Source organism: Lepisma saccharinum, chromosome 1, assembly GCF_977018435.1.
Source record: "Lepisma saccharinum chromosome 1, izLepSacc3.1, whole genome shotgun sequence".
NCBI lineage: Eukaryota > Metazoa > Arthropoda > Insecta > Zygentoma > Lepismatidae > Lepisma > Lepisma saccharinum.
Genome location: NC_139229.1, coordinates 63,115,512 through 63,129,448, shown reverse-complemented (window position 1 = coordinate 63,129,448; position 13,937 = coordinate 63,115,512). Strand labels below are relative to the sequence as shown.

Below are 13,937 nucleotides of genomic sequence, written 5' to 3'. Positions count from 1 at the left end.
ATTTGTTCATCTTTCACATGTTTGCATATTTTAGCTTTCAATTCTAAAATGTTAATAGAATTTCAAATTATATACCAAAAATTGCTAATAAAAAGGAAACATACCTTGCTGTGGTACATGTATGGAACTTATATTTACAACAGCATCTGCCAATTCAACTACAACATCTTTATTTAATCTATCAAGTTTGCCACAGCTACCCTTTGATGAGAACTCCAGATCCGTTTATGTATGACTATTAATGGAAAAAAAATTTCACCAGAGTTTACCCATCCTGCGAATTGAACCATTGTCTCATGTAACCAACACCCAGGGTGTGAATTGGATGGGAGGATGCTAGAGATTTCTCCCCCATCAGACACATGCTCCACCAGCAAAAAAGTAAATTTTCATCCCTTCCTGCAATGGTTTAGGTCCTCCTCGATAACGACATAAATATTTTCCAAATGTAAACTTGTTCATGAAGTAAGCAAATGAGGCATTCCAGCGTTACGTGTGTGACATTTTACACACAAAGTTTAAGGTTCTAGACTTGAGATTGGATTAAAATATTCATAATGAGATGATTCCATACAATTATGAAGTACTTTGTGGTGCCTGCTAAAAAAATTTAAAAACTTGAGTATGATGACATAGGCTGAATGTGCGAAAAGCGTTAACAAAAATGTGTTACGTGTATGATGCTTTAAAAATGTATCAAATTTTGACTTCATTTGTCTGTGAAGCATATAGGCTGCAGATGCTAGTAACTTTTATTGGTGAGTTGTGTAAATTGTGTAAATTATATGCATTCACAAACATCTAAACCTTAATGCAATTAAAAACAATAATAATTTTGCCATAAATTCATTTTGTTAATATGGAGTAGATCCACTTTTCGTGGAATGCCCCAAGTATACTTGATTTCAGATGCGACTGACTGACATTACATCCACTAGCATGCTCAAAGGGGAGTTGGTTGGTGGGAATCATAAGGTAAATGTAAAGTCCTCCCCTGTGCATAGCATCACGCCATGAAGGCGTATAGGGGGTGTGGGGGTAACGCCCCACACTTTCTTGATCCGGTCGTGAGTCGGGGTGATGTGATCAGCATCACGCCCCTGACCGCCTTTACCCCCCAGGGTTTCCCCCAGGTACCCATGTTATTCGACGCTGATGGGAATCATACCCTGTCCTTTGACCCAGCATTCATAATAAAAGGACAAAGGCAGGAAAAGATGGCAAAATGAGGCGGACTACAAAAAAAAAGTGTACGTACGTATCCCTCTCTTCGAAAATCCTGGGCACGTCACTGATTCCATCGAAATATTGTCTAACTGACAGTATATACTTAGATGAAGCATCACGCAGATTTATCAACAGTCAATTGGTGACAGATTATTATCAAGAAATACTTAGCCAATACAAAGACATAAAATATTGTTAAAATGGAGTAATCAAGAAATACTTAATGGTATTTTATGTCTTTGTATTGGCAAAAATGAAGTAATAAATATATGGAGTCAGCAGCGGCTGAAATGGAAGAGTCGCCGTACCATGGCACTACCCTTAGAAGAAACTCATACCTCTCCAAAGTATTGTTAAAAGTTGACACGTGCAGAGGATTGATGAAGTGTCAGCGGGGAATAAGGTGGCGGAGGGTAGCTATGCTGGTCATTAGACACCAGCCGAGCCCGTTTTCGCTTGTCACGACGAGGAAACTTTCGCAGTGTTGACATAGTTGCCACCTTTAGAGATAAGTCGCTAAATATGACTGATTTAGACCCGTTGGGGAAGTATTTCGTGAGAAAGGTACTATCTACTTCTCTGCCTCCTTTTGGAAAAACGAACGTACAATCTTTCCAAAGTTAAATGAACATTTAGATATAAGATAGATGCGTCTAAGGGCCATCCAGACTTTTTATTATCGATTTGTTCCTTGTAAAGATATACCCCTTCCTCTCACCTTCTCCTCCCCCATGCACACGTATTCCAACTGGACGTTGAAAATATCCTAGACATTTATTGTAAAAAAAAAATGTCGAAATGTTAAAGGAAACTCGCATCACCATAGGATTTTTGACTCTTATATTTTTAAAAATTACACAGAAAATCTATAATTATGTATGCATTTTACTGAGATACAGAATTCAATTTGTTGCATTACATTTTGAAATTTTTAGATTAACATTTGATTTAGTAAATGTTATTCTAGTTTTAGCTTTAATTATATTTAAGGTGTTCGTAACAATGGTTGTTAATGTGCCTTGTTGGTGTGGAGCATTTATACGACGCACGCTTTTAGAAGCGATATCGGGCGGGGCCACGCAGAGGGTGTGCGTGGCGATCAGCCAATGGCAGGAGCGCAACGTTGTACAGTTAGGAGACTGCGGCGCGGAAGTTAAAAGCAGTGTTCTGTATTTTCCTTGCGCGCAAGATTTTTTCATAAAATTCGCCACATTAAGGTTCATCATAAGATGGGGAAATACATTCTGAGCCCGACCCTGTGGCCGAGTGGTTAGCACATCGCGCTGCGACGCCAAGGGTCCCGGGTTCGAATCCCGGTCGGGCTTGGTTGTTTGTGAATGTCCATTCATCAATTTCATCATTTCATCACTCATCCCCATCTTCGCAAATTAGCCAAGAGGCACAAAACGCGAAGTAAAATAAACTCAATCAATCAATCAAATACATTTTGAACCTGACTGTCCAAGTCCCATGAATTTCCGTCGCCTACAGCCGGAGTTATCGTTCCTTGAAGAACAAGGGAAACATCACCTTTCATTTCCTTCCGCCTGTTTTTTCGTTGCCACCGTATTGACGCAGCTGAGTTGTTGTGTCTAGGGAAAACTGTGGGTGTTAAATTCGCCTCGATATAAACAATGACCCTTCATTGTCCTGGGCGTTCTCGAACATTGAAAGTCTGGGTCAGTTTGAGTTCAGCGTTTTCGTAGCAAGGCCGTTGTAAAATTATTCGCTCATCGTTCACTCGTGCGCCACAAAGAACAGTTTGTAAAAATATTAAATACAGCCCTTTCGTGCAATAGTGTGTGTTCCCTGTGTTCTTTTTTATTTTAAATAATGTCACTCTCAAAACCTAGCACCAGTAGTACAGGCACCAAGGGTGCAAAATCTAATCATTACCCTCCAGGAGAGTGACTCGGAAATGAGTGAAATCAGTGACACGGAGACCGAGGAAGACGACGAGAGCGGTGATGAATACCTTCAAGCTTCTTTTAGGTATGGGTTTCTCTTATATGCTACAGTGATAATGATATTATAATCCTGTGTAGAAATATTCACTATATTATTTCACTGTACTCATATATACTGTGCATGCATTATCAAAATAATGGACCCATCGCGAATTTTCTGTCCTGCCCTTGCGCTAGCAGTTAGTTTGGCAACAGCGCAGTAGCACTGGCTGGGTATTGGCCGAACTCATGTTCCTTCTAAAAGCGTGCGCCGTATAGACACAAAGCAAAGGGTAAATTCCGTGTTCGACTTGGCGTCTGTAATTGTTGTGTTTTTGGGGAAGTATCCTATAGTGTATAAAATATAGTATAGTGAGTGAAGATGAATCGGATTAGTGCGTTATTACTTACTACATTCACCGTTTTCCACGTTTCCAATCTTGGCCAGTGGCGCAACCACAATGAGGGGCCCGGAAGGGGGATGGGGGATTGCGGAGTTCTTTTTGTTTTTTTCGTGACCACGTTGGCACTACCCATCAGAGTAGCCGCCAGCCGCTATGTATGAATGTTAATGGAAGGCTTGCCACTTTGTTATTAAAAAATTAAACGGCTTATACAAGAAATTGAACCATTTTCGTAAGTTCATATATGCATAGTGTTGAGGTAAACATTCATTAGGTGACAGAAAGCGTTAAATGGTCGACTTTCGGTTCGAGTCCCAGCTTGGAAATGGATGTTCTTTGTGAGTGTTTCTTCGTCAATTTCATCTAATCATCATTCATCACCGTCGTTACGATTAGCTAAAATGGCAGAATAGCGTCGTAAAATAACAAAAATAGAAATACAACAACAATGTGCATTTTGCCTCTGAAAGAGAGCGGATTTCCTAGCATATCTACACCTAAAGCAAAAAGTTTGAATAATAATGACAATAGTTTCTTTATCAAGTCGATGGGTTAATTCGAACACTCCAGACATAGATATTTCTCTATGCTACAGGCAACCAACCGACTAGATCACCACCTAGTTAAATTACTACCATGAACTCAAAGTTGGAGAGCTTACACTCTGTGTAATTTCAGTTTACATTCTGATTTTATGACACGTGACCTTACATTCAGTGCGTTTCTTTAACTGCCCTTTTTTGCTCGTTCTCTCTTTCTCTTTCGCATTGCAGGTCTCAACTTGTTATTAGTGCTTCACGCAGAGTTATCGGTAGTCAATTGGTGGCAGCCAATTATGAGCGTCGATATTGCAGCCGAAATAGTTTGGAACGCTGCCAGTTTGTATGGCGAATGTTAGCTCCCGTCTGCTAGCACCTCTGTATTTCGTGTATTTTTACCTTCAAATGTCGACGTTCGTGGGTTTTTTGCCACTGGATTGGAGGCCTTGCTAATTAAAATTATGCCGATCTCGGCGGTGGAGTATTTAGCAATCCCGGCCTGGCTGTTCTTGTGAGTGCCCCTTCTCTTCATTAATTTCATCATATCATCACTCATACTGACCTTCGTGATTAGCAAAAACTGGCAGTAAAGCGACGTTGGATTTTGGCTTGATTTTTCTTGATTATTTGGTGACTTCTAGTTTCGTTTTGCTTTTTCCTTCAGAGTTCTTCCCATCTGCAAAAATATTCCTCTGCCATTTGAATGTTTTGTTGCTACTTCCTACTAGTTCATTGTGGAAAGGCGATGGTTTATTTACCGCTGCTTTAATATTATCTAACATTGCTACTTGATACACTAATATTCGGATACCACGTCTTCGTAGTCCACAGAAAAGTTCGTCCATCAACTTGCAATATTCTGAAAATTGCTTTTCTAGCTCACTACTAAGTGCACATTTGTAGAAAATTGAAGATGCCAATCGCTCATCAACATTTTCACTCATTACATAGTAGGCCTACATGGATTTTGGGACTTGAAAGACTTTAGATGTCTTTAGAAATTCAATTTCTTTCTTCTTCGCCGCTTGATATATTCATTGCTTGTGACTACCAGTTTTTCCTTTTGCCGCCCAGGCAACTCCATGTAAATAATATATCAATTTTTAGAAAGGGTGCACAATTTCGGATGGTCGAAATGAAGCATATAGGCAACACAGGCGTATATTTAATATGGCATTTTACCTGAAATAACGTGAATAAAACAAGGTGATTATAGTTCCTAAATCTCTTAAAATTATATCAAGTTTGGAAGAAGCGAGTAAATGCTAACCTTTCGGTTGTAGGCCTTAAATTTAAAGAAAAATCTCGTGAAAAGCCCGAAATTACAGGCACAGCGTTCAAAGTCAGGCACAAGGATGCAACTGGTGGGCCTAGAAACCTGTCAGTTCGCATCTTCTCCACTTCGGTGCTTCTGCTCTGGGGTGAAATATCGTGGTATCCGAAATTCTCGATGATTGAATTTTTCGGACACTGGATTTTTTTTTCCAATGCCACGCTGTTTATGTGTGTGTTCTGAAGATTTTATATTCACAAAGCTGCCTGTAATGTATTATTATAACTAGCTTACAAATTTTCATTACACAAGTTAAATTGTGTACGATTCTGTAGGTGTAAAATATTTTGAACTTACTTTTATAGTTTGGCATTCTGAGCCAGTTTCTAAATGTGTGGAGAAGTAAATATACTATTATTATTGTCATTATTTGTTCTGTGAATTACCTCCGTTTGAAGGAGAATAATAGCTGATTCTTCCAATTCTCTGCCCCCTCCCCCTTACAGTGCCCCTCTGATTGGGAACGAAGGAGCAACCGAGTCGGAAATCTCGAAAACCGCCGGGGAGTTTATAACGCTATAAAAATCGATTAATCGAAACAGATTTTTCGAGTAACTGAACCGCAATTACCCCACACGAAAGCAATTTGCAAACGGCAGCGTGAAAAGAGGATGGAACATCGGGGGAGGAGATGTAAGGTTGAAGGGGTGGGGGGAGGGAAACGTAACGTTGCAAAAAGAAAAGCGACAGGCCGAAAAGATTACGCCAGTCAGACACGCGAAGTGCGAGGGCGAGGGTTCGTTCTCCCCCTCAGTTGTTTTACACGGAGCAACAAGAAAAAAGTTGGGGTTTTTAGCTGTAGTGGCGTTCCCAGGCTGCCAGAGCGGGTTATGATGGCTGGAACGCAACGGAAGCAAAGAGGAAATTGCTTATTAAGCGAGCGTGATAAGGAAATAACACATTGTCCGGTTTTGTTATCGGTGAAGAGAGGGTTTCATGTTGAGAACGCCTTCCCCTTTTCTTTACATTGCAAACAGGCTATTGAACGTCCAGCTGAGAAACAACTCTATTTCGTTCCGATGCATTACATTTTTTGGTCGATGCTGCAGCCTTACACTATAAATAGAATTCCACCATAATTTTACTGGAAGTCGCCAGAGTTAGGATGTCAGCGATATCACTGTAAAAGTACAGGATTTTCGCCAAAAAAATAAACAGAATTGCAAGGTAATATTTCATAGTAATCTCGCCGTTTGAATTAATGGAGTTTACATTTTAACGTAATTTTATGAACCACCATTGTTCCCATTATGTTGCGAATTTTCTTGACCCTAAAATCGTAATCGAATCCACTGATGACACAAAATCATTTTCGATATCATTGCAAAAATTGCTTAACACACGGTTTGGAATTAATATTTCATTTCATAGAAACAATAGGAAGTGTACTATATTGAAACAGAAAAAATTGAATTAAAATAATTTTCAGTAATTGGTTAAACATTTGGAAAAGTGTTTGAACTGGTAGCAATTTAAATTTCAATAACATTATGGTTATAAAGGGCATTCTATTGTTCTATTCTACTACGTAGCTAATATGCAACAGGAATGTGTGACAACAGTTTGGTATTTTTGAACAAGCACTAGCATTGTTTCGTGTGTGTTTTGGAGGGGTTGGTGCATGTGTATAATATTGTTGGAGCAATTAGAAACTTATGGATACACTTTACAGTATTTCTTACACATTAAACAGTTTCTGATACTGTTTGCAATCGTAGTGTTCCATTAGGCGTCACAAGAAAAGCAACTCGCTAAATCCCGCATCTACCACCACGCAGCATTCCACCCTGTGGAACTTGGGATCGAACCAATGGGGAAGAACCTCATTCCCCAAATAACAACACTCGTTGGCTGCGATGGCCCTAAAAGGCCAGAAGTGAGGTAACTAAACTAGTATGCAAGCAAATGACATGGTTGATGTTTTAAAACCCAATACTTCTGACTGAGACTGAGAATGGCAGGTTATGGGTAAGGGATGACTTACCCCGTACGTTGCAAATAGCTCTCTCCTAGCGATGTAACTACTCCCGCCGATAGCAATCAAAATCCTAGATTCCTACCTTTTGTACCTGTAGCTGCGACCTTCGTTCACCTGGCCTCAAGGAGAGCCACGCAGCTTCCTGTGTTAAGAAACCACGTTCCTCAACAAAATCTAGGAGCAGGTTCTGACACGTTTGGACAAGATTCTACCCGTACCGACGGGATATGCTACGCAATGCTCTACCGTTAAAATTTATGTCTGCCAATTATTTTGCAAAAACGGAACACAGATGTTTCTCTTATTCCATTTGAATATTTTATAATGTATGCAGATAGGTAATGATTACAGTTTCGTGCACCGTAAATAATTTTTAAAACTTTACTCGAATTACATTAACTAGGTTTGATTGATTGAGTTGGTGTTTTAAATCCACTTTATGCACAGAAAGAGACTGGACCTACAGTTTAAAAGTGGAATCCGAACCACTATGTGCCTCCACTGGGACATTAATTAGATAACCATCTTATACAAGTTAATACTTTTGAAAACTGTCATCTTATTTTTTTACGGTTGTTGGATGGTCATGGAAATTAACGGTCTTGGACCGTCATTTCTCCAGTCAACTTTTTACGGTGTAGAGGTTACAGTTGCATTATAGCGTATGAGGATCTAGGGACAATATTAAATAAACTAAAAACTCAATATGCTGACCAAGACAGAATTTATTTTATTTTAAAACATAAACTAAACGTTACGTTACAGGAAGGGTGGACGAAGCCGACGAATGCAAAACAAGAAAAAGGAAAACATAGAAAAGGAAGAGGAAGGGATTATCTACGAAGTGAAGTGTAGAGAATGTCAGTGTGTGTACATAGGAGAAACAAAAAAGAGGATGAAAGACAGGTTGAAAGAACATAGGGATGATGTACAGCTTAAGAGAGAGAGAAATGCGATACTTATGCACACGAGAGAAACAGGACATGACATAGAGTGGGATGAGGTTAAGTAGATAGGAAGGAGACGAGAGTACTAGTGAGAAAATGGAAGGAGGCCAAGGAAATAGAGAAGAAAGGGGAAGAAGACACAATGAACTGGAATGGGGAACTGAAGATAAACTAAGAATGGAAGAAGGTGTTAGAAAGAGTGGAAAGGACAAGAGCGAAGGAGGAGAGAAGAAGGAAGAGGAATGAAGAAAGAAAGGATAAGGAAAAAGAGCGTGAGATGAGTCCAACCACGTTCCAGATTAAAGGAAATTTTTATCAAAATCGCCTGTTAGATGAAACAACAGTTGACAGGAGAAGGTGACCTGCTGGAACACCTTGAAAGGAATGTTCCAGATACACAACTATCTAATTATCTTGTGTCTGGAGGGGAGTTATTTTTGTGTATATATATCTTCCTATTTTGTAGATTTTTCATTTGTATTTGGTACAGAGTCTGAAGGGTGACCTTGCTAGAGGGTAGAAACGTAACGTTTAGTTTATGTTTTAAAATAAATTAATTTTGCCTTGGTCAGCATATTGAGTTTTCGGTTATCATGGAAACAAGGCTTAATGGTGTTATGAATAAACTATACGGGAACTTGCAAAGTTAAAAGAGTCTTTGATATTGAATTTAAACTCTGCTGATTCATTCCACATTGCACATTACACATACACGAGACTGAAAGAAACGGGATAATGAAAGTTATATTTCACAATTCATGGTGTCCATGAAATCTAGTGACTTACCAGGATATTGCCTCACGAACCCTGTGGCACTCCCGAAGTACTGCCAGGAAAGAGAAGGGTCCCACTCGTAGTTGTACTGGAACACCGAGTCCAGAAGTCCCGACCATTTGATGGCATTTTTCACTTTCGCATCTGTAAAGTAAAATCAATGAAAGTTCCACTTAGAAAAAAAATGAGAATTTTTATTTTTGAGAAAATTTGTGAACTACTGGTTTATGTTTAATAGGACAGGGTTTACACAGAGGTGTCATCAGAAATTTTTGTCGGTAAAGGGTTTGGGGAGACCAAATCTATATATATATATATAAAAAACTTAAAATACTTATGAATTATTTGTTGTATAAATTGTTTTATATATTAAAAACATTCATTCCATAATATATTAACCATACACACATAGAATCTTTGTGTCATATTAAGTATCATTAAATTGTTATTACATATATATTTAGCTTAATTATTCTTTGTAGCTGACAGGTGGCAATTCATTCATTCTTAGTTTTGGACTTTTAACCACTGTGTTATTTTTAAAATACTAACGTTTCGGAGGCTGATTCTGCTTTCGTCTTCAGGGTAGTGTGTGATCTACTAAATCATACTTCAATCCCTGGACACATGATGTGTTTGGGGACGGTGTCAATGTAGAGAGTGAGAATAAATGGTTGCCTTGGAGGATTATTCTCGGTGGCCAAGGCTCCACCCCTTCTGCCGGTCACAAGGACCTCTTGTACATGAAGGTGCCAGGGAGGATTATCAGTGGCCCATCTCCACTTCGTCTGCTCGTCACGTCAAGACCTGTTTCTCTATGCAGGCTGCCAGGGAAGATTATATTGCGGTCTTGTCAAAGGATTGATACAGCTGGAAATTAACCCCTGGCACCTTCATGTACAAGAGGTCCTTGTGACCGGCAGAAGCGGTGGAGCCTTGGCCACCGAGAATAATCCTCCCAGGCAACCATTTATTCTCACTCTCTATATACTAGACACCGTCCCCAAACACGTCATGTGTCCAGGGATTGAAGTATGATTTAGTAGATTACATACTACCCTGAAGACGAAAGCAGAATCAGCCTCCGAAACGTTGGTATTTTAAAAATAACACAGTGGTTAACAAAACTAAGAATGAATATTTAGCTTAGTCTGTAGCTCATAAAATATGGAAAAGGAATGAAGCTATCTGAGATTTTTGCAATTAAAAGTAGGACTAGAAAAATCTATTTCTTCAAATTAAGACAGATATTCTATCCCTTTTCTTACTATAAGCCTTAAAAACAAAGTTTCTAAAATCCAAGTTCACAAAATTAGTTGTATTTAAATAAGTTGATCTATTGCATAACCAAATTTGTTTAAATTTTCTCTGCATAAAAATAACATTTCGGAGTCATGATATGAGGACGAAAGGGGGTCCTACTTGGGAAACTTTTTAAAACCATCACTTGGTGCTAAATTTAATTACGCTTTTAAGCGTTCCTTTAAAGTGATTTTGACATGGCCTTCTCAGGCAAGCAATGAAAAATCAATTTTATCTTAGAAAATTAAGAAAAGTGTATGGAGAAAAGTGAATCGGGGTCTGACTTATGCAAACCTCCCTAATAATAATAACAATAATAGAACTACCGTTAGAGCCACCTTGATAAATTTGAATATGTACAGAAACTATTTCTTAAATCCTGTACCAGCTAACTGTAGATCAGACGAACGAGAACGAGTTTCTGCGCAAGTAGTGATGTGAGACGGCTCCACCAATGAACAGTGAGAGAATGGACGACTGGAGATACCTGCTTTCGCTGCTTTACTCTGCAGCGTTGCAAACTTTTGAACATGATAATACCGTACGAACATTGCAAACGGACCGTATTTTTGTCTCCAGGTCCGTACGCTTGGTTTAAGAATTTCTTAGGGAAATATTAGGGCTAAAACAGCAAGTACACATTTTGACAATCCATGCGTTTAGCGTATGAACTAAGGGCTGGACCATACGTGCGTACATGTATGATCAGGACTGAATGGTTGGCAACGCTGCGGCTTTCACCACTCAATTTACTTCCTCCTCCTCTGCCGATATGCGCGGCCCTGCTCCACAGTTAGCTGGGACAGGGTATAGATGCTTACGTGTGAAGTGCAAAAAGAATTCCTATCAATATCACTATCTCGAATTGTTAACACAGATTTACCTACGTCGCAGTAAAGAAGAATTTATGATTTTGTACATAAGGTATTGTTTTTGCAAATTAAGAATATTTCTTAAGTAATGTAGCCCATGATGTACGCAAATGGATGATGAGAAACAAATCAAATCTAACACTTTTTCACAGTGTAAGAGATCTAGTATCAGATCTTGTTGAAGAGTACAATTTTAAATGTACTGAAATATGACTAGGTTACTATACTCTTCTCATATATCTTACATATATTATCTGTGTATTGTACTCTTATGTTTATCCTGTGCTGTATAAGGTGTTATTTTGTGTTCAGCACATAAAGGCACCACATTCCATTGTCATAGGTGGGACACGCGGACTACATTTTGATATTAAAGTAACTATTCTACTGATAGTTAAGCAACATTTTTCTTATAGTTTCTGTGGAATTAGATATGAAACTTAACACTGTTGATTAAACATAACTACCCTTAAAATACTTTCCCAGATTTGTAACTATAACTGAACAATTTTGTGTCACGGGAGGGACAGAGGAAACATTGCCTCTTCACTTAATAAGAAATTTATTTTAATTTCTGTGAATTGTCAAATGATGGGAAATAAATAATTTAAGACTAAGAGAGAAGGTAATTGACCTTTGGATATGCTAGTGAAGTTAAAGGAGAAATGCAACAGTTAAAGGAGAAATTAATTGTTTTTTGGTGGCACGGGTGGGACACAAGACAAAGCACATAATCAAAATGTTAAAATAAACTAATACGTAATATGGAAAATACCTTCTACTTTCTAACTTAATTATGTATAATACTTGAATTTTTATCCAACAGACAATTTTAGATTGTTCACTCATAGAATAAGGTTACAGCATTGGATTTAATTTTAAAAATTGAGGTTCAGGACCATTTTCACACGGAATGCCCATAAAGTAAACCACTATAGAAACTAGGTTATTATTCATATAGCTATCTATATTCATAATAAACTATCTCAAAAGTTAAGAATAAGTATAACTATAAGGATACCACAATAAATTCAAGTCTTAATAGAGTTACTAATAAATGCCTAGTTAATTCAGGAACCACTCTCGCCGATATCTGCTACTACTACTTGTTAGGAAGTACAGGGTCTTCATAAAGTTCCGGTACCATTACAAAAAAACATAGCTCGGAAACTACATGCAATAGAACAATGCTGTTGATTGCAAAATGACGGTTTGTTTGTTTACTTTTGATGCATGCTTGAACAGTACCTTCTTCTTCATTGGAGGAATTCCAGCCAACCATAGTTTTTCAACAAGATGGGGCACCCCTTCATTGGTCCAAGGATGTTCGAGGTCTTCTGGATAGGTATTTCCCTGGCAGGTGGATAGGCCACGATGGACCTATTCCCTGGCCACCGCGCTCTCCTCACACCCTTGGATTTCTACTTCTGGGGGTATGTCAAAGATTGTGTTTACCGCACTCCGGTTTACCGCTACTCTTCGAAGAAGAATAACTGAGAGTATCCTAACTGTTACTGGTGATATTCTGGGGCGTGTATGGGCAGAAGTGGATTACCGCCTTGATGTTCTGAGAGCAACTAGAGGGTCGCACATTGAGGTGAAGAGTTGTAGCTCATTTTGCAATCAACAGCGTTGTTCTATTGCATGTAGTTTCCGAGCTAACCACCCTGTATAATAGGGCGGTTTATACAGTAGGGATAGGGAACACTTCGGGGGGGGGGGATTTGAACCTTGAAAAAGCCTTCCCCTTCAGATACGGCAATTACGGAAACTATTCCCGTCCCTACCACTTTTTCCACAAGCTGGTGGAAAGGGTCGGAAGGAAAGAGAATGGGGGAAGGTAATTTATTTTCCCAGATTGCGTGACCCAAGGCTGTGGAAACAACAAGAATCGCAAGGGACGGAGGCAATGAAAGTCAGAGCACGACAACGCAAAAGACTTTTCGAGATAAGGAGGCTATTTTATTCCTCGGAACACGTGTATGGACCAATCGTCGTCCCGTTGCGAAGATCACGACAAACTGAAATTACTCGAACGAAAATGCAGACATCATGTCCTTTTTTTAGCTTCTTTGCAGCATATAACTCCTCCAATTACAGCTATCGACATGAAGAATGGCGAATTCCTGGCCTGTTTTATTTTTGGGCTTGGTCTTCCGATATTTTCCCCCCATCGAAGAACGAATTAGCATAAAGCACGAAACTGACGTAAAACATAGGTTTCTTTAGTGATAGGTTCAGTTTATGAGGAAAGGGTAACGAAGTTTATATTCTTTGTGGTTACCATGACGACGCGATTTTGTTATATGGTTGAACATGCAGTAAAAGAATACATGAATGTTATGTTTGTCAGGTGTTATGTGTAAGTTTATGCAATTAAACCGATGTTGTCACGTACGGTGTTGTGTCCAAAGACTTCTATTTGTCCTATGATAAGTCTAAACAACAGGAAAAATGACGGCATTATTTAGAAGCACATACGGTACCAACCCGAGCGCAACACAGTCACATCAGTTTTGCGAGACACATAATATGATAACGGGTGTTTCGCTCGGGACGGAACCCTGTATTTCGGTCATAACTCGGACACTAACAAAGATATTGCAACGAAATTT

The 13,937-nt window shown here is 39.0% G+C and overlaps 1 protein-coding gene across 1 annotated transcript in view; it reads right to left on the bottom strand.

Moving 5' to 3' along the window:
- stol (voltage-dependent calcium channel subunit stolid) overlaps window positions 1-13,937 on the bottom strand; it is a 309,278-nt gene that overhangs the window by 92,253 nt on the left and 203,088 nt on the right. Inside the window, exon 5 of the mRNA XM_083132012.1 lies at window positions 9,161-9,292. Coding sequence (XP_082988138.1) covers window positions 9,161-9,292 — 132 coding nt within the window. The remainder of the gene's footprint in view (window positions 1-9,160; window positions 9,293-13,937) is intronic.